This window comes from Apteryx rowi, unplaced genomic scaffold, assembly GCF_003343035.1.
Source record: "Apteryx rowi isolate R43461 unplaced genomic scaffold, aptRow1 scaffold_162, whole genome shotgun sequence".
In the NCBI taxonomy this organism is placed as follows: domain Eukaryota; kingdom Metazoa; phylum Chordata; class Aves; order Apterygiformes; family Apterygidae; genus Apteryx; species Apteryx rowi.
Window position 1 is genome coordinate 1,215,390 of NW_020447886.1, and position 26,372 is coordinate 1,241,761.

The 26,372-nt window shown below is 38.0% G+C and overlaps 1 protein-coding gene across 1 annotated transcript in view; it reads right to left on the reverse strand.

Moving 5' to 3' along the window:
* Nucleotides 1-26,372, reverse strand: part of CTNNA3 (catenin alpha 3) — a 584,821-nt gene that overhangs the window by 513,164 nt on the left and 45,285 nt on the right. The window contains exon 5 of the mRNA XM_026059969.1: nucleotides 24,869-24,988. Coding sequence (XP_025915754.1) covers nucleotides 24,869-24,988 — 120 coding nt within the window. The remainder of the gene's footprint in view (nucleotides 1-24,868; nucleotides 24,989-26,372) is intronic.

Below are 26,372 nucleotides of genomic sequence, written 5' to 3' on the forward strand. Positions count from 1 at the left end.
AAAGACACGATTGCACAGTGCAGTGTCCCACAGGGTCTCAGGAGATCCAATGAAAGCACAGCCTGGTACACAGCAAGAACCTGGGCACACAGGGAACGTAAGAGCAGCTCCGCTCTTAAGACTCATGCAACCTGGAGCATGGGCAGGAGGACCTGGCTATTACAACCCTTCATTCTGCCAACCTCAGTAACTGCTTATCATGACCTAATCCTAATGAGAGCTCTGAAAACGCATTCAACTAAAAGCAGAGATTCTTGGGGTTATAACTGCATGTTAAGGATAGCTCCATACAAAGTGAACTCAAAGCAAGGTAGGGCGTTTTGCTTGGGGTTAGTGTATGCTGTCCCTGAGCAAGCCGCATTCCATCACAGCCTGCTGCTCTTCATGTCCACCTCTGATCTCCGTAATTTAGTTTAGGACCTTGTTAGCAGAGTTTTCCCTTTGTAGTGGCTGAGTTAAACTCATTTTTACCCCATCTTTGTTTTAATGTTCTCATTTTCTTCCTTATAAACTGAATCCTTAAGAACCTTAGGATGCAAGGTTGAATTGGGTAGGGGAGATATCGGGGGAAAAATGGATGCCTCAAGAAAAAAAATAAATGGCTTTTCATTTTTAAAGGGAAACAGAACCAAATAGCCAAAATCAAGACAGCTAAGATGCTTCTCCCTTAAAAAAGGGCACTGTGTGAAAAGCCATTCTCTGAGGCCAGGGCAAGCCCAGGAACACCCAAACAATTGGCAGGTCCACAGCCTGTTGACACTCACAGTCCAGAGCATTCACAGCATCACAGAATCGCTGAGGTTGGAAGGGACCTCTGGAGATCATCTAGTTCAATTCCCCTGCTCAAGCAGGGTCACCTAGAGCACGTTGCACAGGATTGCATCCAGGCGGGTTTTGAATATCTCCAGAGAAGGAGACTCCACAACCTCTCTGGGTTGACATTATGACAAAGATTTTGAAAATATAGTTATTTTTAAGCTTCTGGCATTGTACAAAACACAGAATCAGTCAGGATCCTTGCCCCAAGGGTCTTATCTAAACATATGATAAAAGAGGATATGGTTTCCAAAGAGAAGGCAGAAAGCTTCTGATTGCAGGGACCTTGTCTACTGGCAGAGCTCCAGATTCAAAATTGTCTGGCACAAATACAGTAGGAGTAGGTCTATGGAGAGGAGCTTAACACTTTTATTTGCTGGAAGTGATTCCTGACTAGTTCATGATCCATTTCCAGCATTCAGAATCTGACAAATACTACAATATATCTAACTGGGGCAGGTGGGGAGGATGCAAGAATGAAARTCAGGAAAACCAGAATCCCATTAATAAATGCAACAGCATTGTTTTATCAAAACTAAAATAGCAGATAAAAGGGAGAAAGCAAACAAAAGCAGAAAAAATATAATTTCAATGATAGAGACAGATGTTGTGATAAATGTACTATACCTGTCAAAACATGCTCATCTTTCTTGTAAAAGAGATTTGCATGCAGATTCTCTGTTAATTTAATCACATACACGTCATATTTAATGACGTTAATTTTTTTGCAGTTACTTTTATTCTTTTTTCTTCCAAAAAAAAAGACTTACCAGAACTGGAAAGAACAGGTTATGTTTTTGTACATGGAATAGATTGCCACCATCAGAGGAACTTCCATTATCAAATAATAGACCCTGTTATTTTCAGTCTACTTTAATTTTTAAGATTGCCCTCGGATAGTTTAGCTGTATCTTGACATGAACAGTAAGACATTCCTTCCAATGTGTGCTGATTGCTTAACACAAACTACTGTTTAATTCTTACATACATCATGTAAAATCTCCATTGATAAAACACTTTTATCAGGCAAAATGAGAGCCACAAAAGATGAACAGGCTCCCCAAGACATACGCTTTTACATGTTCCTCAGCTATCTCTCCCTCCATTTTAAAATACGTTCATGATAGCTCCCTGAGATGTAGTTTTAACTACAGGAAACCTTATTTATGCTTAATCTGATTGATGGCTTTTGAACATAGAAGTGTTTGACCTTGCTTGCCTGATTTTGAGACAAGTTATAGAGCATTCAGCTAACAACTAGAAGCTATATTGCATCCAATAAGAAAAATCAACAGAACATATCTTGTTTTCCTTGTAGAATGCCACAGTTTAGCAAAAATGGGAAAATGCTAAAAGATACTGAACACTGTATAATGTCATTGTTTTACAGAAATGGAAAATGGTATTCAAAAAAAAACAAAGAGAGAAAAGAAAATATATCCATTCCTCCTAAGCACAGCAGAAGTAGTTCTTATGACCTGCAGAGCCCACAACTGCAGGCCGCCTGTGATTCTGAGGTAAAAACACTTGGGTGTCCCCTAAAATGTTAACTGATCTCTAGGCTTGAAAGCGCTTCAGTTTTCTCCCTCCCAAAGTTTGCCCTGAAATCCCCTTCCCCAAGTACGCTCTCCCCTACACGCACTTATCACCCATGACTATCTCTCTGGGAGAGTGAATCCTGGGGCAGCTCATTCTGCCCCAATAGGACTCTAGCCTTGTTCATTATCGTTAGGCCCAATGATGTTCTGCAGAAGGGCTGAGCCCTTTGCACCATCATCGGGAACTCCGTGCACCTTAAGAGGCTGCAAAGCAAAACCAGATGTCTGATAACTACAAAAAGAATTCCTTTATCCTCTTCCCAGATCCAAAACTAAATTTACCTCTCAGTTTCCCCACTTATCAAGCAGGTATGTCAGCATGTTCCTCCTTACCAGAAGCAAAGTAAAGACTAAGAAATTAATAATAATAATTAAAAACAAAAACAAAACCACACAGCGCAAAACAAAACACAGCTGTAGAACTGCTGGAAGTTACCAGAATGCTCACAACGCTATTCCACAAATGGGCATGTAAGTTAAAATCATTTATTCCAGAATCTTTTATTGTAGACAGGGCCAGTCTGCATCTGGCAACTTCCCAGCATAGATTCTGGATCACACAGGAAGATTAAGTCACTGAGCCCAAGCCCTTAGCTAGGGTAGCAGGGATACTAGATAGCAAAGTCAGCCTTCTGCACAGAAGGGTGGAAATCTTTATTTCTGCGTTCAAGTACAGAGAGGATTTTGACTCAGACTTGGCCAATCTGAAGAAAGTGGCCCAACTTTTATTAGGAGCATCCTTACCACTATGTTTTGTAGGCACCTTAAGTATCATGCTGAAAGACAGGTAGTTTTCCACATGCTTTATCACAGTGTCAAAAAAAAAAAAAAACATCCACACCAAAAAATGGGCTTCCATTGCTTATTCCAAGTGACTTCTATGCCACAATGCCGCAAACTAGAAAAAGGCAAGGTTTCAGAGCATGGTAAAGAAAAAAAGTGATAATTTTAAGCTAAAAGGTTAATTATGGTGTCTTGGCAAATTATGGCAAGGGGCTGTAAAGAGGAATATTACCTTTATGCAAGTCACACAAAACATTCAGTGCCTGAGTTTAGATCAGGCATAAAGACAGGTTAGAAGAGCCTTAGCATTGAGCATTCATGCCAATCAAAACTGAAAGGCCTGAAGTCTAAGAACTATTCTGGACAAAGCCATTATTTTCTGTTAGGTACAGCTTTCTCTACCATCAAATGTGGATATGAGGTGCAGCCCAAGCAAATCTCCACTCAGAAGACAGAACCTAAAAAATAAGCTAGGGAAGCAAAAAAACTTTAAGTAGTGTGTCCTAACATCAGCAGGTCAAATTTTAGGTCTGATATTAAAAGCACGAAACTGAACTTCACAGTACCCCTACATGGCTTAGTTCATTCAAGGCTTGAAGCTACTTTGAAACAGCATAGTCTGAGGTCACTACTGTGAAACATGGACATCATACTGGTTCTTATTTGCAGAAGTGCAATTTCTGGATCATAATCTACCATTACAGTGAAAACAGCTATTTGAAGGTTTGTCTTTGACTGACACCTGAGGGGTTCAGATTGCTTCTAAAATTGTCTAGGGAAGTAGTTCAATTTTAATGCAAGATCACATCACAGATTTGCTTCATTTTCTCTGCTGACATTTAGAGCTATCTTTAGACTCTTCTAGTGTCCACGTGAATGGTTCTTATAGACAACCAAAGAAAATCCACAGAAACTTCCATATCCACAGCCACACTTCCAGCTGCTACAAAAGAACACTTAAAAGGATAAAGAATAGAGAACGTCTCAGTCTCATCTATCTTCCTCCTCCCATCACCGTTGCTTGTTTTCCCTCCCTAATGTTCTCCCTCCTAACATGGGTTTGCAAAGCAAGGAAGAATAAAGCCCCAAATGCCTCTAACTGGCAATCCCAATAATTTTCATGTAGTTCCACATGTATATTAAACAAATATGACCTGATCCTATTAAAGAAACGTCCAAGTAACAAGCAGGTGAGACTTTATTTTTATGCGCTGCACAATCTGAGGTCTTAATTTTTGGTATGGACTACATTCAAACCACTCACTTCTCAACCACGACAATATTAGAAGGAAAAACAACCATGAACAGGAATTTGGATCAGTTTGGGGGGCTGTATTTTCTGTCCTCTCTTCAGTTGTACTTTTGTTTGTTTACTCTCTCTTCCCACGTCTCTTGGGTTCACTGACGCTATAATTCAGTGCCCTTATATCCATGAGCAGCACACAACACTTCAATTAAAAGTACTACATTTCTTCCTCTGTGATCGTATAGGGGTTTGTTACTTTAAGAACTATATCAGTGCCTTTTTACTGTAAAGTGCTTGTATGTTTCAATAAATTTACTTTGCCTGTTTATCTGGGAACAGGAAAAGATCATCAATAAAACAAATGCAGCAACTAAGGTTGATCTCTTAAGCTAATTTTTTTTCTGAGTGCCAAGGCCACTCTTAATTATTCCTGAACACACAGATTAAGTATTTTATTCTCTTCTCCAGCAGGTTATTATCCACTTCAAAAGTCCCAGATATAATTCATAAAGTTCATATTGATTTGGAAAGAAGAAAGATGCCTGATGTTCACAACAGTGTATTGGTTAAGCTTAGTCTTAAAGGACTAAGTATAATTAATGGAAATTACCACAGAGAATTTCAGGAGAAACATTATTTCTGAGAAAGGAAGACAGTGTAAATAAGAAAATAAGATTGCTTGATATCTCCTTCTTATTACTTTCTTTCAAAGGTGGTGGAACGCTTTAAAGAATTTTTATTGTAGCTAAAACATGGGTAATTGTTATAGAGCTCTCTTGACTGTATTATTTCTTTGGACTTCTCTAAAGGCAGAGTGCTTTGTATCTCTCCATAATAGAAAACTATTCAGGAAGGAAATATAATTACAACAGATACTTTGAAAAAAACAAACAAAACAACACACAATCCTGGTGCTCTCTGCATAGAAAATATCTGTGCAAGAAATCTACCCCTGCCACCAAAGACTTTTTTTTTTTTTTTTTTTATTTTTTTTTCATTATCTCAAAGTGAATTATACAGTAATAGTAATACTGTTGTGTCTTCTTAATGTCCATTCTGAGTATAATTCACATGAATTGTGTACAGGTAGTGAGCAAAGCCAGGCCTCAAAGTAAGAGGTAGGCAATTTAGTTTTAAAACATTTAATTTACTGAAATTGTTCCTGTCCAATTAGAATAGATTCGGATCTTAGCTATACTGGTTTAAGTTTATAACACTATTAACTTCTTGAAACTGCTTCAGATTTAAACCAGTATAAATAAGGTCAGAATGCAGAATATAGAAACTAAGTATTGAGGTCAATGAATTAAAAAGGAAGCAAGATGAGCTAAGATGGTAATTCTCTAAACAGTCTTCATGGACCATCTGGGTTGTACAGATCTATTGACACTGATTTACAGAGACATCAGATAAAAAAAAAGTATTAATGGGAAGCAGGCATGACAGTATAAAAGAGGTCTCCTGCAAAGGGGACCATTTATCATGCTTGATCATCTCCTCAATACAGAAATTTACTACAAGTAAACCTCTATTCAGGCAAACTTCCATTAAGCAGAATATGTGTCTTATAAACTTGAAGTATCCTCAGTTCAGATATGTTTTCTCAAACCACTGCTCTCTTTTATTATTTCCAAATATTTTCAAAAATTTCATATACGTCACAGCCATTTGGCTAACATGGGGATTATTTTATTAGGCACCATAATTCATCCATGATTTTCTTTTAACTTATGATTCATTCTCTATTATGAAGAGAGTTCATGAATAAGAAGCTGCACCTGTGCAGAATGAATCCAGTGACAAAAGTTAGAGGAGTTTAGATGGGGATCCTAAAGYGGCCAAGACACAATACAAAGCGCAGCCTCTCTGTCTCATTGTGTGTGTATCCTGGACATGCATAAGGGCAAAATTTAGGTTTCTTAGACAAGCAGAGAGCTGGCACTTTTTTTTTTTTTGAGCAACTGACTTTGCAACCTAACAACTTTATTTTAATGCAACAACTTCCCTGCAGAAAGGGTATTAAGGATAGTGCATGCCAAGTGGCTTTAAAAGTCTAGGAAACATAAAAGAAGGTTAGTTACCCATACAGTAATCTGAGGTAGAAAATTGTTCCCTATATACATGTTGAATTTCAGTGCAGATGCATCCATGAAATCCCTGTTCTGACTCTTATATCCAGATACACCTATTATGGTAATTCATGCCTTCAAGTGTCTCCTTGTTTTGCACTGACAGCACAGGTTTCTATCTCTAGCTGCTACTCAGTGTCATTATTCCTGATGAAATATGGGAATTGGTGGACTCAACAGTAGGAAGCAGAGACGGACTGTATGTATTCAGTACTACATCCAAAAAAAATCAGTTCCTGCATGCAACTCCTCTTTCTCGTTCCAGCAATTACCCGTATTTATATTTTCCTTAGGCACATGAAGGGTTAAAAAGGAGTCAGAATGGCACTACAGCCTTACTAAATACAGTATTAGAACCAGCGGCTTAATGCCAGCACAGATCTTCAAATATATGCAAACAACTCTGGATGGGGCTGTTTTACAGATGCTAAATATTCAAAGTAAGACGAGATGTGGGTGCTATACACATCACCATTTCCTTATACTGAACAAAAGCAAGAGTCCAATTTATCCCTCAGGAAGGCAACAACCCTTACCACCTTGAGCTCAGAGGAACCTTCTGAATCAGCCCAGAGGTAAAACACTGCCAAGTCATCTGGTACGCTGTAGACCCAGAGAAGCAAGGTGCCTCTCACTGCAACAAGATCATCACAACTTTGTATTGTATGGTACTTCAATTATTCCCGAGTTCTGAACTGAGCGGGAGCCTGGGACAATACAGTGCATTGTCCCATCTTCCTCCACAAAAGGTGGTCTCTCTCCAGCTATAGTTACTCCCTAGGAAGCCCAATATCTCTGCAAGGCTCTGCTGCTCCATAGGAGTTTGTTCTCCCTCACACTCCCTCCAGTCTGCTTCCTATGCGTTTTCACCACTGTATGTATCCCTGAGCAGATACTGTCAGGGCTGCTTCATATTTGGAGAACTGAGCTCGGAGAGAGGGACTATCTTGTACCGTCCCAGTATGTACTAGCCATCATTGGCTATACGTCAGTCATCTCCACGATAAAATAGATGGATTTCTTATTCTTTCAAGAGCACAGATAAATACTGTAGATGAAGATCTAGAAGATTCTGTCCTTTACAAATAAAAAGCCAGAGCACAACCAACATTTGTGTTTAAAGAGCAATTTCATACTTCAAAAACAGAGGCTATGTAAAAATACAGGCAGATCCAATTGAGAGCCCAGATGAAATTAAAAAACATATCTGGAACATGGAAATTGTTGGAGAAAAGCTTGTCAAAGCCTGTATTTTCCTTCTCCTCCTCACAGAAGTTACAAGTAGAAGCAAAAGGATGTCTTCCTGGACAAATATGATAAGAAATACATGACTACTGTCTGAAAGCACGGGCCTAACGTATCTCTAGAGAAAATTACATTCAGGYCCTGTAAGGAAATCCTTTAGTCAGGAAGGATTAACAAAATCTTTATAAAAAACAATAAAAGATATGACAACAGTTTCATAAAGAAAAAAAAAATCAAGTTCATCCACTGAAAGTTACTACACAGAAAATATCACAAAGAAAATACCAAAATCATTACAAAATATAGTTTGCCTTCTCATTTCCCAATTTGTGTTGCTCTCTTCCTGCAAGACTGCATAAAGTTAGCTTTCAGTTGGACTGTCCTTAATAATTTCATATTACCAGCAGACTACATCACTTTCAGTAATTTACCTCCTTTCTGAGATAACTTTTGGGTGTGTTGATCATCACTATTCCTGCATAGATCCCCTACATTTTCCCATAGGAGTCTCCTTTCATCAGGAAAGCTGTTTACTTCTATTCTTTCACTCCTGTAAGCTCCTGTAAGATGTGGCAATTTTGATAATTTTAAGGAGGAATTTTTTTTTATATAGACAGTATCACAGCAGTGTGGATATCCAGAGACCTTAGAAACCATTTCAACATTGAAGAAAAGAGACTATTAGACTACAACAAAAGCCCAGGGTCCAGTTCAAATATCATCATATAAGCCAAAGAAAAGCAAAAAAAAAAGGTGCAAAATGAAAAATGAGATGTGCACTAAAGCTGCAAAACACACGTGGTAGTAGTWGCTGATGCTACTCATGAAAATTCCTCATAATACAACTTGCAATATCTCTCCTTACCCAAGAAGTGATGCAAGTACCAACAGCTTTTCTTTATCAGTATATGAAATCTGTAGCTGCTTGTACTGATTCTTTGTTGCCTCCTGCTCAAGATCCCTTTCACCAAGAGAGGCAGAAGTGCAACCAAATGACTTGAGAAAAACTACAACTCAATTGCAGATAATAGTACCATCTTCTCAGTGCCAAAGAAAATTACTGAATATCAGTTATTCCATATAAAGTTGAAACTCACAACTTTATCTGTTTTACTACATACATTCTACATCAAAAATAATTTCCTCTGAAATTTATGTCTGTTCTTTGATCAGACAACATTCCAGTCTATCTTCATATATATTAAACTAAATGTTAATTTCTCTTGTTGACTCTTGAAATATCTAGAATTTTGTTATCTTCTTGTCCATTCCTTATGTTCCATTTTGCCTTGTAATTCACACAAAATATTTTAACCAGTTTTAAGAGATGAAATTTAGCATTTGTTTTTGAGTTAATTTCATTAAAACAGTGATTGTTCTTCAGAATTAAATACATACCAAAATGTACTGACACTTATTTCTGCCACCATGGAGACAATCTACACATAATCTGCCTCTCTTTTCTTGATTAATATCGCATGCTTCATTACTTATTCCACAGAAGAGAAGGCAGAATCGGTACCCTTTTAAAAACAGATGGTAAGCCTGAGTGCAAGAACAGGGGCAATATTGTACAATATTTAAATTATAAAAGATGCACCCAAGTTTTAAAAAAGAGATATTAGAAAAATCCTTTGCCATTAAAAAGTCAAAGTTCAAAAATCCACACATCTGAACCAAAATTGCAGCCACTATGTACAAACATAATGGAAAATGAAAAAGTATATCTTAGATTACACTATGCAATAACTTGTGTGTGCACTAACATTTGTCATGGTTAATGGAAGCACTGAAAAGTATTTCAGCAACTCACAGTAAACAGTCGTATTCTATTGGACGTTCCCACCCATTAATTTCCACAGAATTGAATGAAAATAAAAACAGACTGCAGGTATCTATTTGTCATCTCTTCTTTGCCAATTCAGTATTAAAGTGTCTGTCATCAACATTAGAGTGTGTTTGCAATAGTACAGCCTTGTAAAGAAATTCGCAAGATCTTGATTATCTAAAGTAATATTTTACCATTTAGTTGAAGACATCATAAAACATGTCCTGTAGCCAAGATAAGGACTCATGATACTTTCACAGACCGAAACTATCAAATACCTAATAATTCCTCTAAAACAAAACAAAACAAAAAAACTCAGTATGATTTTCAATTTCTCTTCTACCGCAAAGAAAGAAGAATTTCTCAAGTTCTCCCCATAGTATCAGAAGAGATAACTGTTTCTGCAAAGTCAGCTGGTGGTGAAATTAGTGTCATCATTTGGACTTCAGAAAGTAAGACTCCATGGAGATGCATATGGTACTCCTGCAAGTTACTGCTTTAGGAAATTAAGGAAGAGAACACTGACATGGGTCACATTTGGGAAGTCAGACACATACAACATGTTATGGATGATTTTAACACTAGCAGAAGAAATCTCTACTAAGGGTAAGGCCAAAAGGCTATGGTTTCAAGGTTCAGGGGAAGGAAGTCAAAAACACAGCATGCAAACAGGAAAAAAGGACAGAGCATCTCCATTTTTCCCATATCCTTGGAGCAATGAGGGGTAAGTCTTGGCTGTGACGTATCAAAAAAGCCTGAGAACTGCTTTGATTAACGTCTGCTTGGAAACATTAAAGCACACCTCAGTCCTTCTGTGTGTTTCTTCCATCCCAAGCTCCCCACAGAAAGCCACTGTAGTAGACCCCTTGCTTCAGGCCACCTATGGAGTGGCCATTTAGATTCTCTCTGAGACACCTTTACCCTACCACAGGCACAAGAAAATGAAATAGCATGACTTGAACTCAGTTTCACATTTCACAATTTTGTTTTAAAACCACTCTGGGAATTAATAGCGCACCAAGTCCTGGAAGAAAGTCAAGTACCACAGAGTTTAACTATTGCTTTCTGTACATCTAAAATGGTCACTCCAGGTTTCATCATTATGTTCTAGTATTTTCACTTTACAGTTTGTGTCCCATATATATTCTACTTTCTCAATACACTCTTAAGTAGATTGTTTTTAATCTATAATGATTTGCCTACAGCTCTTCAGACCCTTTTCTTGACAAACCAACAAGAATTCTACTTACCTAATAAAGGCAGCAAAAGAAAAAAAAACAAACCAGACTGCAAAATGCAATCAGAAGAAAAGGTAAACAAATTTAAGATCACTGAGTGATCCAGAAATTTATTACAAGTAAAATTAAATTTATTCCTATGTACTGAAAAAAAAGAAAAAAAAATCTTTATCAGCTGCCTGACGTACATTCCAGGACATTAGTTTTGTATTTACCCCAGTGACATATTGCATGCACTATAATCAGTTTATGCCAACAAATTGAAGACTTTCTATTCTTGTTATGCTTCATTCGTAGTTTTACTTCTCTGAGTTTCTCAGCGTACTTTTACAGACCCTTGCGTATCATTATTTTCAGAAAAGTTCTTTTTCTATAAAGCTAATAAAATACTAAATTAAAGACATTTTTGCAGAAGAGTCTAACAATACATGGCATTTTTAAATCCAAAAATCATCTGACTATGAATAGGACTTTTTATTTATTTTCCGAATACGAATTTTCACCAATCTCTTAATCCTCACTCTCCTGAAGCATTTTATGCCTCTTAAAAGAATGCAGCACAAGCTTTCGAGATCAGAATGGTTACTGTTCTACTACCTCTAATAGATACAAATCTATTCCAATAAGTTAAAAAAAATTACGATTAACTACATAATTCAGCAATTAAAAAACACCACTTGAACTTAAATCAAATTCTTCCAGTCTGAGAAACAGAGGAATATATGGGGTTATGAATGAACAGAGACAAAGCCTCCTCTTCTCCATGTTTATTACACTTAAGATTTGTGATAACTTCATAAACAGTAAAATTTCCAGGAAGACTACAGCCCTATAATATTGTACCTGATGGCTCCATTCGAAGGTCATCTAGGGAACAGAAACAAGGATCCATGTGAATCTATGTGAATCAACAACACAAAAAAACACAGAAGTCCCCCTATAAAATACAACAGCAGTCAGAGTTGGAAGTATCTACACATATTTCTGTCTGGGAGAAAGAACACTTCCACAGTCTCTTTGCAATTCAGAAATCAGAGATGAGGAAAGTGCAACTTTCCCTCCCAGATAAACTTGTTTAAAACCCCATCCAGAACAAGAAGATACAAGTTACTCAAGCTTAATAAAAACAACACACATTATTTTTGCATCTAACCATGGATTTAGGTGTCTCCAGATATTCAAAAAAAATTTCTGAATTTATTTCCTTTGAAAGCTCTATATAGACAACTTCCACTGACAGGAGGGCAATTTCTTTTTTACTGTTTTCAAATCCTGGAGAATTTCTTTCCCACCTTCCCCTTTCTCTTTTTATGCTTAAAAAAWTTTTTTTTTAAATATTATCAGCCACAAAGCCAGATATAGGAAGATAGTAATGATGATTTATGACAGCTGCATGCATAGGATAGCCGCAGGCATCCCTCATCTTTAATGAAAAATCTGATCAGACCTGAGGTATGTGACAACCATTACACACAGTGCAGTGTCCTTAAAAGCAGTAGAAGCTACTAGAGCATTAGTCCTGCTACACTTAGGCAGATCTGGTGAGGAGATCAGGGATGCTTTAGAAGATGTCCCTTCAAAATAGAAGGTCTGAACACTAGAGGTGGCCAGAAAGGGATCTGCTTCAACCTAGGACTAAAGATTCACTTAGGAGTGAGAAATTCAGGTGCAGTTACACAGATGTCAGATTTGAAATCTCCCACAAACTTGGGAGCCTACAGTCAGTGCACTGGCATGAATATCTCCCCTCTCCCCCCAACAAATTACATCCTAAGCCTGAGAAACTTTTCCAACAAGCTTTCACAAAAACACACAACTCTAGCAAGGTTCCAGATTCAATTAACAGGAATCTCCCAATGAAAGATCATTTTGATAGATGATTTGCAAACAACTTTGTCTTCTTGATGGAAATGACAACTATCATGATGCATTCTCCCCAACCCACCTACTAGGTGCAGAMCTACGTGTTTCTAGGGCTTGGTTGACCAAAATAAGGAAGAATGCCAAACGATTAGATCTCTCTAAATGACTGTGGCTGTACAGCATCTATACAAGACTTTCTTCCACCACCTGTATTTTGTATCAACCTTTGCACATTAAAGAACCAACTCACTTGGAACCCAATTGTTTCTGACTTACCTTAACATCCCCTCTCCAGTGCTTCACTTCAACAGAGGAATTGCAAGGTGCTTTCTACTTCTAGAAGTTTAGAGTGCAGACTAAGCACAGCCATGCTTTGTATTTTGAATATTGCCTCAGGTCACAAGCACACAAATAAGTAATCTTTCAAACAGCTAAAGATATCCCACCAATGACGATGGCTAAAGGCCCATCTCAGCTTAGCAGACAGAAGCTTGCCACATTTTGGTCCTGCTTTTTGGACCTGTACTAGAGATTGGGGAAGCTGATCTTTAACCTGTCTCATGAAATGACCAGCATCTTCTGCACTTTGATACGGTATCTCTCTGCACCTCTGTGCTTTTGTCACTTCAAGCTCAAAAAGCCAGAACATGGGACTGCATTTTAACAAACATAAGCCAGTAAAGAAAGAAAGTACTTGCTTACTGGCACCATGTGATATCCCAGCAGAGAGACCCACGCTGACTGTCCTTGACCATCCAAGTGAACTCAGATTGCCATGGCTATTATCAGAAGAAAACAAAGCTGAACAAGTTTCAGAAAAGTTAGTGGGGTGGTTTGCAATTCTTTCTGGACTTCAAAATACTAGAGCACGCTGAAACAGTTCAAATGTGGTGCCTTCCAAAGTCCACAGCAAAAAATGCCTGTTTGATAGCAGCATCTGGAGGTGTGAAAGCACGCTTTTCCTAATTCCGAGGTCAAAGAAGGGAGTCYCATTAGCTGGCCGAATTACACCAAAGTGATTACTTCAGTGCTGTTGGGATTTTACTATATTGCTACCAATGGGTCAGTGCACCAAGATCCTTAGACAGACATCTTTATTTTAAAACAAATTAAAGAGCCATCCATTTACAGTAATTAATGCATTTTGAATCACTAGGCATAATGTTGATAAAGTAACACATTAATTTCTCCTGTATTTATTCATCAGTAATGCTGCTGACCACTTCTAATTCTAAAATCATCCCAGAGATGCAAGGATTTTTTCCCATTTTCCAGTGGAYCAAAAAATAAAGCACTTTTAAAAATCTTTGTCAAAAGAAGAGACACCTTCCCCACAACTATAAATATCAAGCTCACTAGACCATGTTAGTTTAAGCCTCACGAAACAAACAGAATAGGAACTTTAATCTGAATTTGAAGAAAATGCTGTTCTGTGGTAGGAGTCAGTCAGTCTGTCTGTCTCACTCTCTTAAAAAAAAAATCCAAACATAACTTTATATTAAATAATTCCAACCAACTCCAGCAGTTAGCTATACCAGAAATGTCACAGTTAATGACTGCCATTTCAGAGTCTAGGTTGTGTAGCACAGAACTATTCCTTTGTGTATTTTAATACACAGATCCATTGTTTCACATTTACTCCAGGCTAAATCACATAATCAACTCCAAAACGCTTTGTCTGTCCCACCCACAGTTATTCCTCCATATTAGATGCTCTTTATGCTTCTGTCTTCCTCACAGGAGTGAGGAACTCAAAATTTAGGCTAGAAAAAATTACCATTGCAAGAATGGCAAGTAGTCACTTTGTCAAACCACTCTCTAAGCCTGGATTCTCATCATATGCAGCTAAGTCTAGTTAATGTCACTGCATCTTCAGCAGCTCAGAGAATAATTTTTCTTTAAAGATCCTAATCACTAGGATAGAGAGCATGATCTCACAGTCTCTGCTCAAGAAAATCCAACAGCACTTTAGCAATAGGTTTGCCTTAGAAAAGGCTAAGAAATAGGCTCATAGACTTATTTCATCAAATTCATTCTAAATTACTTTGCTTCTCATCCTAGTACTGAATGTTTCCAGCTTTGAATTTTTGTATCATCTCAAAATTGCACTGCATTTCCCTTTGTTTTATATCCAGGACATAAGTCCTAATACTGGCCCTTATGCAAGCGGTTCTCTAGTAGTACCATCTGACCATTTTTCCACAGCTAAAATTCTTCTCTTCTACCCAAGATCCTGCTGTAGTCATCATGCAGCCTAATCCCCAGTATGCTTACTAACCTTGCACACTGTTGCAACAACCATATCCCGAGCCATTGCCGGGTACAAACACGGAAGCTGTAGTAAAAAGGTTCAGCAAGGGCACCCGTTTGTAGAGCGGATTGTATCAGAAATGTTCTTGTGCTCTCCTAAATCTTTGATTAGGGCTAAACAACTAAAACATACCTTGCTACAGATTATACCTGCAATCCAATAAAAAGCTATTATTACTTCAAACTGTAGTAGCCTATCTGCAAAATGACAGGTGTACTCAGCTGTCTAGTGGGTTATTGCTGAAGAGTGGGGGAGGCAGAGTGAAACTAAAGGTGTCCATTCTAACCTATCATCTTGAACCTTGCCTGCGTCATCACTGAAAATCTGCCTCTTCCTTTTCCACCCCTCCTTCTAACTTCCCCAACTGCAATTAGAGCAGTAGAGCTGAGCTTTCATAAACCTGCATAAAACTTTTGCTCATAATTTGCAAGTATTTGGGAAGCAACAAGAGACTAGGGGCTCTGCTAACCATAGCACAGAGGAATTGGGACAGGTATTCATTAGGATGACAAGGTGATTACCAGCTAATGAAATCAGGACAGGGTAATCAATCACTGTTTTTTAAAAACTGAAAGGGGAGCTCAGTGTGCACCACGGTTTCATCTAGCATCGACATGAAAGAGTTAGATCACTTAACTCTGCTTTGCCTGTGATGTTAACTATTAAAGTACACCTGACAAATACCTTTCACTCCTTTTTTGGAATAAACTCCCCTGAAACGTCAAGAACTATGAACCCCCAAATGTTTTATTCTTTTTAAGGCTCATCTTGCTACTGCTGTCCAAAAATCCACTTTTGTTAATATCTAGACAGGACATCGCTGCCTAAGAGAACACTATAATTGTCATATTATCAGTTATTGTTGCACYAGTTAGTCCCTCTCTCTTTAAATTCTGTCCCCATTTACATTTCATGAGTTCTGTTTTTGTCCTGCATGAGAATAAGATTACTATCTGAAGTATCAGTATTTTTCATTAAAATATATATTATATATATATTTATATTTTTTTCTAGTCAGCTCAAACAGTGCCCTGATCCGAGCCTCCAGATGCATCTGAAACACAACACCAACATATCAAAAATGAATTAAGAAACATACATGGTACCACATCAAATATTCAGGTACATAATCAATGGTGTTTCTAAACTCCCCCGTGACACACTCAGAATGGTTTATCAGATTGTTACACCATGCCTTTTAAGCCATATTCTTTAGTTCTTACTGTAATTTAATTCCCAGATGAGGACCTCATTTAATTCCTACTGTTTTACTCAATTTTACATTGTTTGTTTGTTTTTTAATTTCCTGGACACTTTGGTTAAACTTAAAGCATCATCCAGCCCTGGCTTCCAAGAGATTTTAGACACACCTATTAGAGATACAACTAACTACACTGAAATCTTTTACCCAAACCACGACCTTTTGGGCTCAGATAAATGGTATGCAATTTCATAGAAAAAGTGATAGACGGGGTTTTGCAAAGCTGGAGAAAAAAGTCTTCTTTTGCCCTCTGCTCAAGTCGCAAGCATCCCAGAAGCCTCTTTGTTTTCTCAAGAAAGTGAGAAGCAGTTTATTTAAACCCAACACATCTGTCTCAATCACATTACAGCAACACYGCATTTATTCCTGAAAAATATAACACTCTTTCTGAACTCCCTGTTTCACTTCCTTCCTAATATCAAGGCCAAGATAACATTTTGGGGGTTTTTTGCCATGGTCACCTCACATAATATTTCAAGTCTTCATATTTTTATATACTATTTATATCGTCCACAGACTATATGAAAGGAGGAAAGGATTATTTCTCAGGATTCTCCTTTCTTTGTCACGCTAGCAGATACAAGCCAAACCAGAATTCTGTCAGTCTCCCCCAAATTACAAAACAAACTTACACTAGCCCACAGGAGAACATTTCAAAGGCATGCAGGGCATTTATGCTTTCACCTTCATGCCTGGATTTTCAGTAGGACTTGAGTGCCCACTTCTCTCTCTCCTTGTATATTTGGAAGGGAAAAAAATACCTCCCCATTTCCTTAAATTTCATCCACCTATCACAGCAGTGCAAAAAGCATTTAAGTGCAAAAAGTTCCTCTTCCAGTCTTTAATACAACTTTATTCGTCCAAAAGGGGAACCTCACCCACTCCTCAGTTTCTCAGTGCTCATACTTTCACAGGAATGTTAATATCCTTTTCAAACTATAATATCCCTTCATAACAACACTAAGTACCTCCTAACATCAACTTGCTGTTATCCCCTCACCACAATGACTACCATGAGGTTGGATTCTGAAGCCATTAACATCAATGAGAGTTTTGGCATTAACTGCAGGACAAGTATCAGGCATTTCAGGTGCAAATCTGACCAAATGTACAACACTTCCTGTGTTCCCCCTAAGGACTCTTGTCTATTTACCTACTTTTGAATCTCAAACTCATATAAGAAACAAGTGTTATCCATGAGAAGACCAGGAAAAAACACTTCTGTTGCTCCCCATGGAGCTGCACAGGGAGCAGATCAGAACTCTGTGTAATGAGCCATGTGTCATTACTTAAACCAGAAGTTCTCTACTATGTCTCACTCTTGACTGCGTCATTTGATTTTTCCTTCTTTCAAATGGAAGAGCCATGACTTTTTCCTCAAAGGTCTGGCTTCCAAACATGCACAGAAGAAACGCATGCATGGAGACATGAATTACTTGCAGCATAAAATCATGCAAGACTAGCACTACAGTAAGACAATCCAATTGAAGATCTGAGTTGTAAAATTAGGTTGCATGCAACTACAAAGTTGATGAGATACAAAACTCTCTTCATGCCTCCACCGTGAACGCATAACAAAAATTGTGCACAGGGCAATAACAGCACTTTGGGGTAGGCAGGGAGAGGGAAAACCTCTTCACCCATTAGCAAACCACATAAACACACTGGACAGGCAGAAGCAATGGCAGAGCTACAATCACGGAACTATCAAGAGTCAGTAGGTGGCTGAAAATAGAACTGTCATAATTTTATACTCTCTTCACTACTCAGACTGATTTGTTGTTTGCTTTCTAAATGAATGCATAAATCAATTAGATTTCTAACTACAAACCAACACTATTGATGGCTGATCTTATGTCAAGAAGAGATAAGAGTTAGAATTCTGGAAATGCACAGAATATTCTTGTTTATAATTTATTTTCGGTATGACTAAATATTAACAAAAGAAAGTAAAAAAGGGGTTTTCCAAGAAGCCTATGGGAATCAAGTGCCTACATCTCCTTAAAAATACTCTAGAGTCAAGTACTTAACTCCCCTAGGATTTATTTGAAAATTCCTAAACCAGAACTCTAACATATGCAGCCCTGCAGAGGAACAGACAGTGGCAAAGCGATAAATACAAAGTAAGCAAACTCACCCATTTATTAATCCAGCTGGCAATTCAAAATGCATAATTCTTCCTTTAATCCTCAAATACACAATTAACAGTTCTATCATTCTTAAATTAAGGCTAGAAGAAATTGTGAATCGTTAGTCACATTCATTGAATAGCACAAGCCCTAAAAATTTCCTTAGCAATTCCTGTCCTTTAATTTGCATCTCAGTTACTGCATGTCTTTCACAGACATGATATACAAAGATATAAAGGCTATAAGTAGCTGTAAACGTACTGCATCTCTTAACCAAACCATCTCAATAGTTAATTTAAAAAAACATTCATCCGCTCTATAGTTTGAACTTTTCTGACTTACAGCTCTTATCATCCTTCTTTATACTAGAATGAAGACTTGATTAAATACCTCTATTTGTGGTATTTCTAAGCCATAAATTTTTCCAAGAGAAGCTACACCGTCTGAGCTCCTTAAGTTTTCCATCATAATGCATGTTTTCCTGACAACAAATAATCCACCTCTATGCTGACCTCCCTCAATTTTCAGCATCCTTCTTAAAGAGCTTGTTGCACAAAAAGCTCTCTAACAGTTTATAGGTAATAATCTCTTCTGAAAATTTGGCCCCAATTTCTGCAATACAGCACTTTGGTGAACAGATATCATGCTTAACATAATGGCATCTTAAAAACCAAAGTGAATAAGCAAAGTTAGAATAAAAGTGCATTTAATTCATCTAAACAAAGAGAAGTACTGTTTGACTGTAGAAGCAAATACTCATTCCAAAATTAAGAATTCTAAAACGTAAAATCGACCCGTATGACCATGAAGACAGCTGCAGTACTGATAATCATGCACTGCTCTCAAGCAAGACAGATCAAGGGCTCTGCTCCATCTTCTGGAAGCATTATTTCCCATATTAAAGTAAATTACTGTGTGCCCCATAAGTTTATCTGATGAAGCCCTTAACAACTTCAGTTTTTTATGCAACTTTTTAAAACATTTTTGCATACAATGATCAGGAAGTAATCCCCAAATGACTTAAAAAAGGAAAACTCATACAGTTTCACATAAATTAAGTCCTTTGACACACAATTGGCCTGAGGGCATAAAATGAAAATCAAATAACTAATCCTTAAATTAATACCACTTTACAATGGGATACTGTTTTCGTGTGTGTGCATGTACTAAATTTCCATTGTCAACTCTTAGATTGCCATATTGCTGGAAACTTCTTGGCAGAAACTGAAAGTCTTTGAATTGCAGCCAGCACCACTACAGGCATCCTAAAGACACTGTTAACACTAAGAACATCAGCAGCAGTGAAAATCTTTGAGTTTAATAGGTGCTAAATAGACTGAACTAGATTATAATTTCATTTTTATTTCAAGTATTTCTCAATGCTCCTTAAATGACCTTACAGTAAGGTTATTATAATGAACAAGCTTAAACCAGTAGTCTTCGAGCTTAACAAGATCTGAACAGTTTTCCTTCAATAGGAAGAGAATCCCATATGAGAAAAGAGGTAATGTGCACTTACTGAAGTAACCCAAGAAAGAGAGTGCTGGGATCTATATCACTAAGTCCCCTCTCATCCCAAAGTGCTTAACTGTTTTGTCTGATCTCATTTCAGAGCCAATAAGAACTACCTATGCTTATCCCATGTAAGCATTTATATTACAGATTTGTGTTAACACTTAGGCTGATGCAAACAATGTTCAGGGTAAAGCCTACTTCACTCTGAAACATTTTAGTAAGTCACAGAGCAAGAGAAGAGTTATACTACTCATTGTTGCAAGGAGCTATTCTTGGTCAGTCAAATATCAGAGATGACAGTCAGTAGCAAGCAAAATTTGTTTTAATTGAAAGGAATTGCCAGACTATCTCCTAGACAAGACAGAAAGTACATTTCTTGTAGACAGGAATTTCCTGGAAGGCTTCAAAATGGGAGACTGGCAATGAACAGATATGCTCAACCAAAATGGATTTCTTTCTAACAGATGCAACCCACTGATAGGCGCCACACAGGCAAGCATGGGACTCATGATGGTGCAGCCCATAGAAGAGGGGTTTTCTTTGGGGTGCTCCCCAAAAGTTTAGGAACCCCAGGTGCACCACGGCTGGAGTCACCACACTGTGGGGTTGCTGTAGCCCTTGGAAGACCCCACGAGCGCTGAGCAAATCTAGTCAGCAAAGGAGAAGTGACACCGCAGACTCACACTGTAAGCATCTAGGTACTGCAGAACTTTGCACTAGGTTATTTTTTGGCCATGCATACTGTTATCTGTTGACCACCCTGTTGACCATGTTGTTGATCACATTGTTATCGGCTGAGGCCACTGGTTCTGTTGTGTAACCATGGTCTGGCACTGTGTGACTGGATAATGAACTAAGCCTGGGAAGGATAAAAGAAAGTAAGTCACATACCTCTGGTGTGGATTTGGACTCACCATCAGTTGGCCTGCGGACCCAACAACCCACCCATCAGCAGAGACTCCCCTGATGCCAGCTGGCAGGGAGAACCTGAATCATCTTGGCACGTCTTGAGTGTGGTAAGAATAATTCGAGGAAAACTATACCAGAGGGATATCCCATAAGGACAAGCAAAGGGCAAGAACAGTCATTGTACCATGCATCCAAGAACGGTCATTGTACTGTGCATCTGCGGCTTACCCATAGAGCTCTGATACGGGTATTCTATTTTTAGTTCTGTTATATTTCTAGCTTTACTATACTTTTTTAGCTTTCTTACACTTGTAGATTGTCTGGTGTTAATTGTTTAGTGTTGTCCAGCATCCATCATATGTGTAGAACCACTTAGCTCTAATAAATTCTTATATTTGACAAATGACGCTCTCTCAAGTTCAGCGTAGCTAACCCTGGAATCTGAAAGAATCCCAGATGCCCCTCTAGTAGCATGTCACACCCACCCCAGGAGGTGTGCAAAAAGATGAAATCCCTGGTATGTGTCTGTCAGAAAAGTCTTCAGTAAGTTAGAGCAGGGGAGAAAGACGGATGTCTTCGCCTTCCACAAAGTGAGCAACAGAATAATGAGACTATCAAAAAGCAAGTAATTTTCAGCCAGTTTAGCACACTGAAACAGCTCTATGCAGGGTCACACAAATGCTAGGATAGGCAAAACAAAATGCATGGTAACATGAAGCCCAGGCCAGGGCTGAGGGTTGGTCTGCAGCAGCCAGCACTTCAGCTGCAGCAGCCATGCAGCCACAACCTGAATGTGAGCTGATCCTATGCATCTCGTCACCTTCATCTTTTAGGAATATTTGTAGAGGGTCTGCCTATGTTCAGGTGTTGAGTGTAAACATTTTATTTGCATTTTATCTTCCTCTGGCATGATTTAGCCATACTTCCAGGTAACTGGATAATAAAGCATCACTCAGAAAAGGATGGCAAACCTGTAGAGAGGAAGAGATGTCTTCCATTAACCAATATTAAGAAGGAAGTTCTAACATGCGACAATGTATTAGGGAGCAGACTTGAATACTCTGGGAGTTCATCACAGACCATGGTTACAGCAACAACAGCTAGACCTGGCATACAGATGTGATTCAATGCTTCACATTGTGTTTGGGACACAGAAGAATCATGAAGAGCATTACTCAGCCTTCTCAGCCACACCACTGGATGTTATCCATATATTTCAGGCTTGAAACATAGAAGTGTCCTGCTCCAAGAAATTCCCGTCTTCCTCCTCCACAATGACCAAAGTAACCAAAGAAGTTAGGCACTCTGACCAGTTCTACATCAACTCATACTACATCTACTCAGCCTATTTGCAAAATCAGGCTCTGGAAGCTCTGAGAAGTTTGACCAACATATGCTAACAACTTCAGTTTTTTTGTACAAAAGAAAGCCAGAATTGAATTTGTAGGCTCATTGCCCATTTAAAAGAGGCATTTCTGTCAGCAATCTGCCTGCCATCTGAAAATGCAAGAGCTTCTACCTCATTCTGAAAACCGCCACTTAAAAAATGACTTAAAATAAATCAACATCCCCAACATCTTTGTCTCTTGTATACCTCCACCACTCACAGAGAAGGTTTGTTCCATACTTAGAAATCAGAATCAACACAGGTCATTTTAAATATCCTTTAAAAGACAAAGTTGTAATTTTCCATCTGTCCTGAAAACTTCAACACTGAGAAATTACATTGCTATATTGCACTTTATGTCTCATGTCTAAAAAATAAGGGCAGAAGCAGACAACCATATTTCATTCAAAAGCAACAGTCATTACTTGACTATGTAGAACTCTTACTTTACCATGAATGGATTCATACTCATATTGTATACAATTGCTAGTTTTGTCTCCAAACAGATGGAATGACTCAACATTTTGCCAGCAGGGCTATGAATATTTCCTTAATCTAATAGAGCATATAAAATACTATCAATTAAAGGTGGGCCGCTCCACGAACTCAGAAAAAACCATCCCTTAAACTCTGAACAGCTTCAGTTCCAATTTAGGTCTGTGCATGTTCCAAACTAATTAAACCAAACCTTAATCTTTCCACAAAAAGATTATTTTCTTTCCCAAGCAGGAAGCAAATCAGAGTGTTTTCTATAGCTGATAGATATGGCAGCTTTTCAAAACTCTCACTCTGCAGATTCTGCAGCAAGTTCTATTGATACTCAATGAGATATTCATCTCAAAACCAGGTAAAAAATACTACTCAGAAAAACACCTCCCCAAACCATAAAACAACTGATCGGGTATACAGTGCAAATTAACTCAGATACAGAGAACATCTCCAATCTCTCTTTTTTTTTAAAAAAAAAAAAAAAACAAATTCAGCCTTTGCCTAGTTTATTTTCTTAAAATTTGAATAGCATTTTAGAAGATGTTAGAAACATGCACACCCAAGTAAAAAGTCTGTCTTCTGTTCTGTGATTGAAAGCAGGAAATGATTGTATAGCTAATACACCTTTAGTACTTCCAAATGCAAAAGCTTCTGCCAATGTAGTTCTGTAGAGCAGAAAGATAGCAGAAACAGTATGGGGAGGTATCTGCACACCTTATATCAAATGAGGATGTCAAGATTCTCAAAATGCTTGAAAGTGTCAAGTATTGAGATGGGGAGGGTAGCAAAGACCTGAAAACAGGAGAAAAGATGCCCCACTTAACGTGAAATGTAGTATGTTATTGATGCATAGTCTTCCACAGAACTAGACACGTATCACTTGAAATAACAAGGAATTTTGCAAAGCTATGAGTGAGAATTCAGAGTAAAGCAAGCTATTCCCAGGAAAAATATGGTGAGAGCCTGAGAAGGAATTAATAGAATTAACACTTTTTCTTAGCTCAGAAATGTTCTCCAAGCCCTTACAGATGTGGCATTTATTTTGCTTGACATGATTATGTGATTTGATAACACAAACACATTAGAAACTAAAACTTGTATTAGTCACCAGTAGAAACACCATTTTTTGTTGCTGGCAGCCCCATGTCAGAGGACACAAAGAACCACGCCATATCACAACCAGGAAAAGGGCACCCACCACAGTGAATCTCACCCAAGCAAATTGCTCCCTGACCTCCCTAACTCAAGAACAAGACATTCCTGTGTTCAGATACCATCTGCCCCTCAGCCCTTTACTACTTTTCTAACAATCTAACCAATTACCTGATGTAAACATCGACTGGAAGTGAGCGGGCCCCAAGCAAGAGAAGTGTTTGACAACACTGACACCTGGCGACACAATTCAGAAACATATAAAACAAAACACTTCCCCCCACCTCGGCACACACAGCACACAGACGAATTGGAGTTACATTTCTGTGGAAGAGGCAAAGCCTTGTTTCTCCAAGAACACAAAAATAAGTGAAGATCTATTACGAGAACTGACATTTTCACAAAAGCCATGCATAAGTGACAGCAAGTAGGGCTAAGATTATACACATTCTAACAATTAAATTTAACCTTCATCTTGCAAGCATGAGTCAACAAAGACTGCATAAGCTCTTAAGTTTTATGCAATCTAATCTTGTAAGTTCACTCCTAAAGGACAAAACTTTGGTGGTTTGCATGTACAGTCAGTATTTGATTCCATTAACTTCTATGGGATGTAGTTCATTTCTCAGGTCAAAAAATCCAAATATTTTTATGCCCTTTAATCTAAAAAAAACCCCAACATTTTGTTATGGGTTAATGCAACATTTAATGGTCTGCTAAATTTCACCTACTTGTTTCATGTATCTTTCTCTAAGAGGGACCAATCTGTTCAGAAGTAAAAAAACATGCAGTCCAACATAATTTGCATTAAAAATAATTTCTGCCCTTCCTACTGGCTTATATAACCATATTACATGAAGCATGTAACTGTACTGAAAGAACAATAACTCTGTGAAGTGCATCACTTTTCCCACGTGTTGTTTTTATACCCAGTATTCCATGTCTTCCTACCAAGTTTCCTTTTCCTACCTGTTGACGTTTGTATGCCAAATAATCAAGATTTTCCAGATCTTTTCGAAACTTCTGATAGGTTTTCTGCAGATCAGCTTTACTGGATACATTTCTTAGCGATTCAAATGTTCTTTGAAACTGTGATGGGACAGAAGAAACATTGTCATTCACACAGTTGTTGTACTTGTTGCTGTATTAGGATTTTATTCTATTAAATACTAATATTATGGAGCTGCATTATCTCCTAGTATACCATCTTCTGGACATGAACACATGCTTGCAATTTTGTTTTGAAATCAATTCCAGAATTCAAAGCATAATACATATGCCCTATCTAATTAAATTAAATCCTCTAATTAACTTCATAGATCAGACTTACATAAAACACAACATTAGCAACCATGCCAGTCTCCAAAGGTTGATCTTTTCCCATGTCATGCTATAGTAAATTACAGTAAATTATCAAGCTAATTTACTTAAGAGTAATTCGTAAAACTGAAGACACCTTGGGCAAAGTACTCACATCTTGCAGGAAAGCTCTGACAAGCTTAATTACACTTTGTTTTAGATCTAACCTTAAAATTTAATACTTATTTCATATGTACACCATTATTAAAAATGCTACTGGTACTTTTTCAAAGAGAATAACAGTATCAATCCAACTGTAGGGAATTATAATAGAAAGGCTAAGATGGTGTGAAAGGAGAATGAAGGGGAACATCTGGGTGTGGAGGCATCAAAAGGAACACACAGCAGGGAAATGGCTCTCAGAATAGCCTATGTTAATGGCACCCATATTAGCTGATCATAAAGACCCCTGCACATCTATCTGCAGTAGGCATGACTGCATTGACACACAGAATTGGAGCCAGAAATAGTGATGATGCCTGATAACTCACAGAGGCAGGTCAGGTTGGAGACACTGATGACCATTAGCTCCAAAATGATACAGAAAGGCTTTTCTGAAACCTGCACAGGATCGCCAATCTAAGAACAACCCAAGAGACAGGAGGAGGACTTGACAGCTGGTGTCTCCTGCCCCCCTCGCCATCAAAACAGATCCTGGGCCTAACACCTGGATGCAACCATGATGGTGCCCAACTGTTGGATGGACTCCTTGGACACAACACATTCTGGTGCTGGTGAAGAGGGCTGTGACAGTGAGCAAGTGAAACTTGTTTTGTTTCTGTTTTCATTTTAAATGAAATAGCATTCTCCTCCTTTAAGTTCTGGCATGGATATTTGGTACATTGTCGATACAATGTTGCAAAAGTACTTCCTACACAATTTCCTGAGTTTATAAAATACTAGCAAGATAGAAACACTTGCATAAGAAAGATTGCAGCTAAACAAAAATCAAAAGCATTTACAAATTCAATTTTTATGAAGGTTCTTTTTCTAGAAGATATACTTCAGATTACTCTCAACCTTAAAACATATTTTTACTTTCCCACGTATTACATGCTCATAGCATAGTTACTGCATCCTAACTGAAACCAGTATGTAACTGATGCTAAACGGG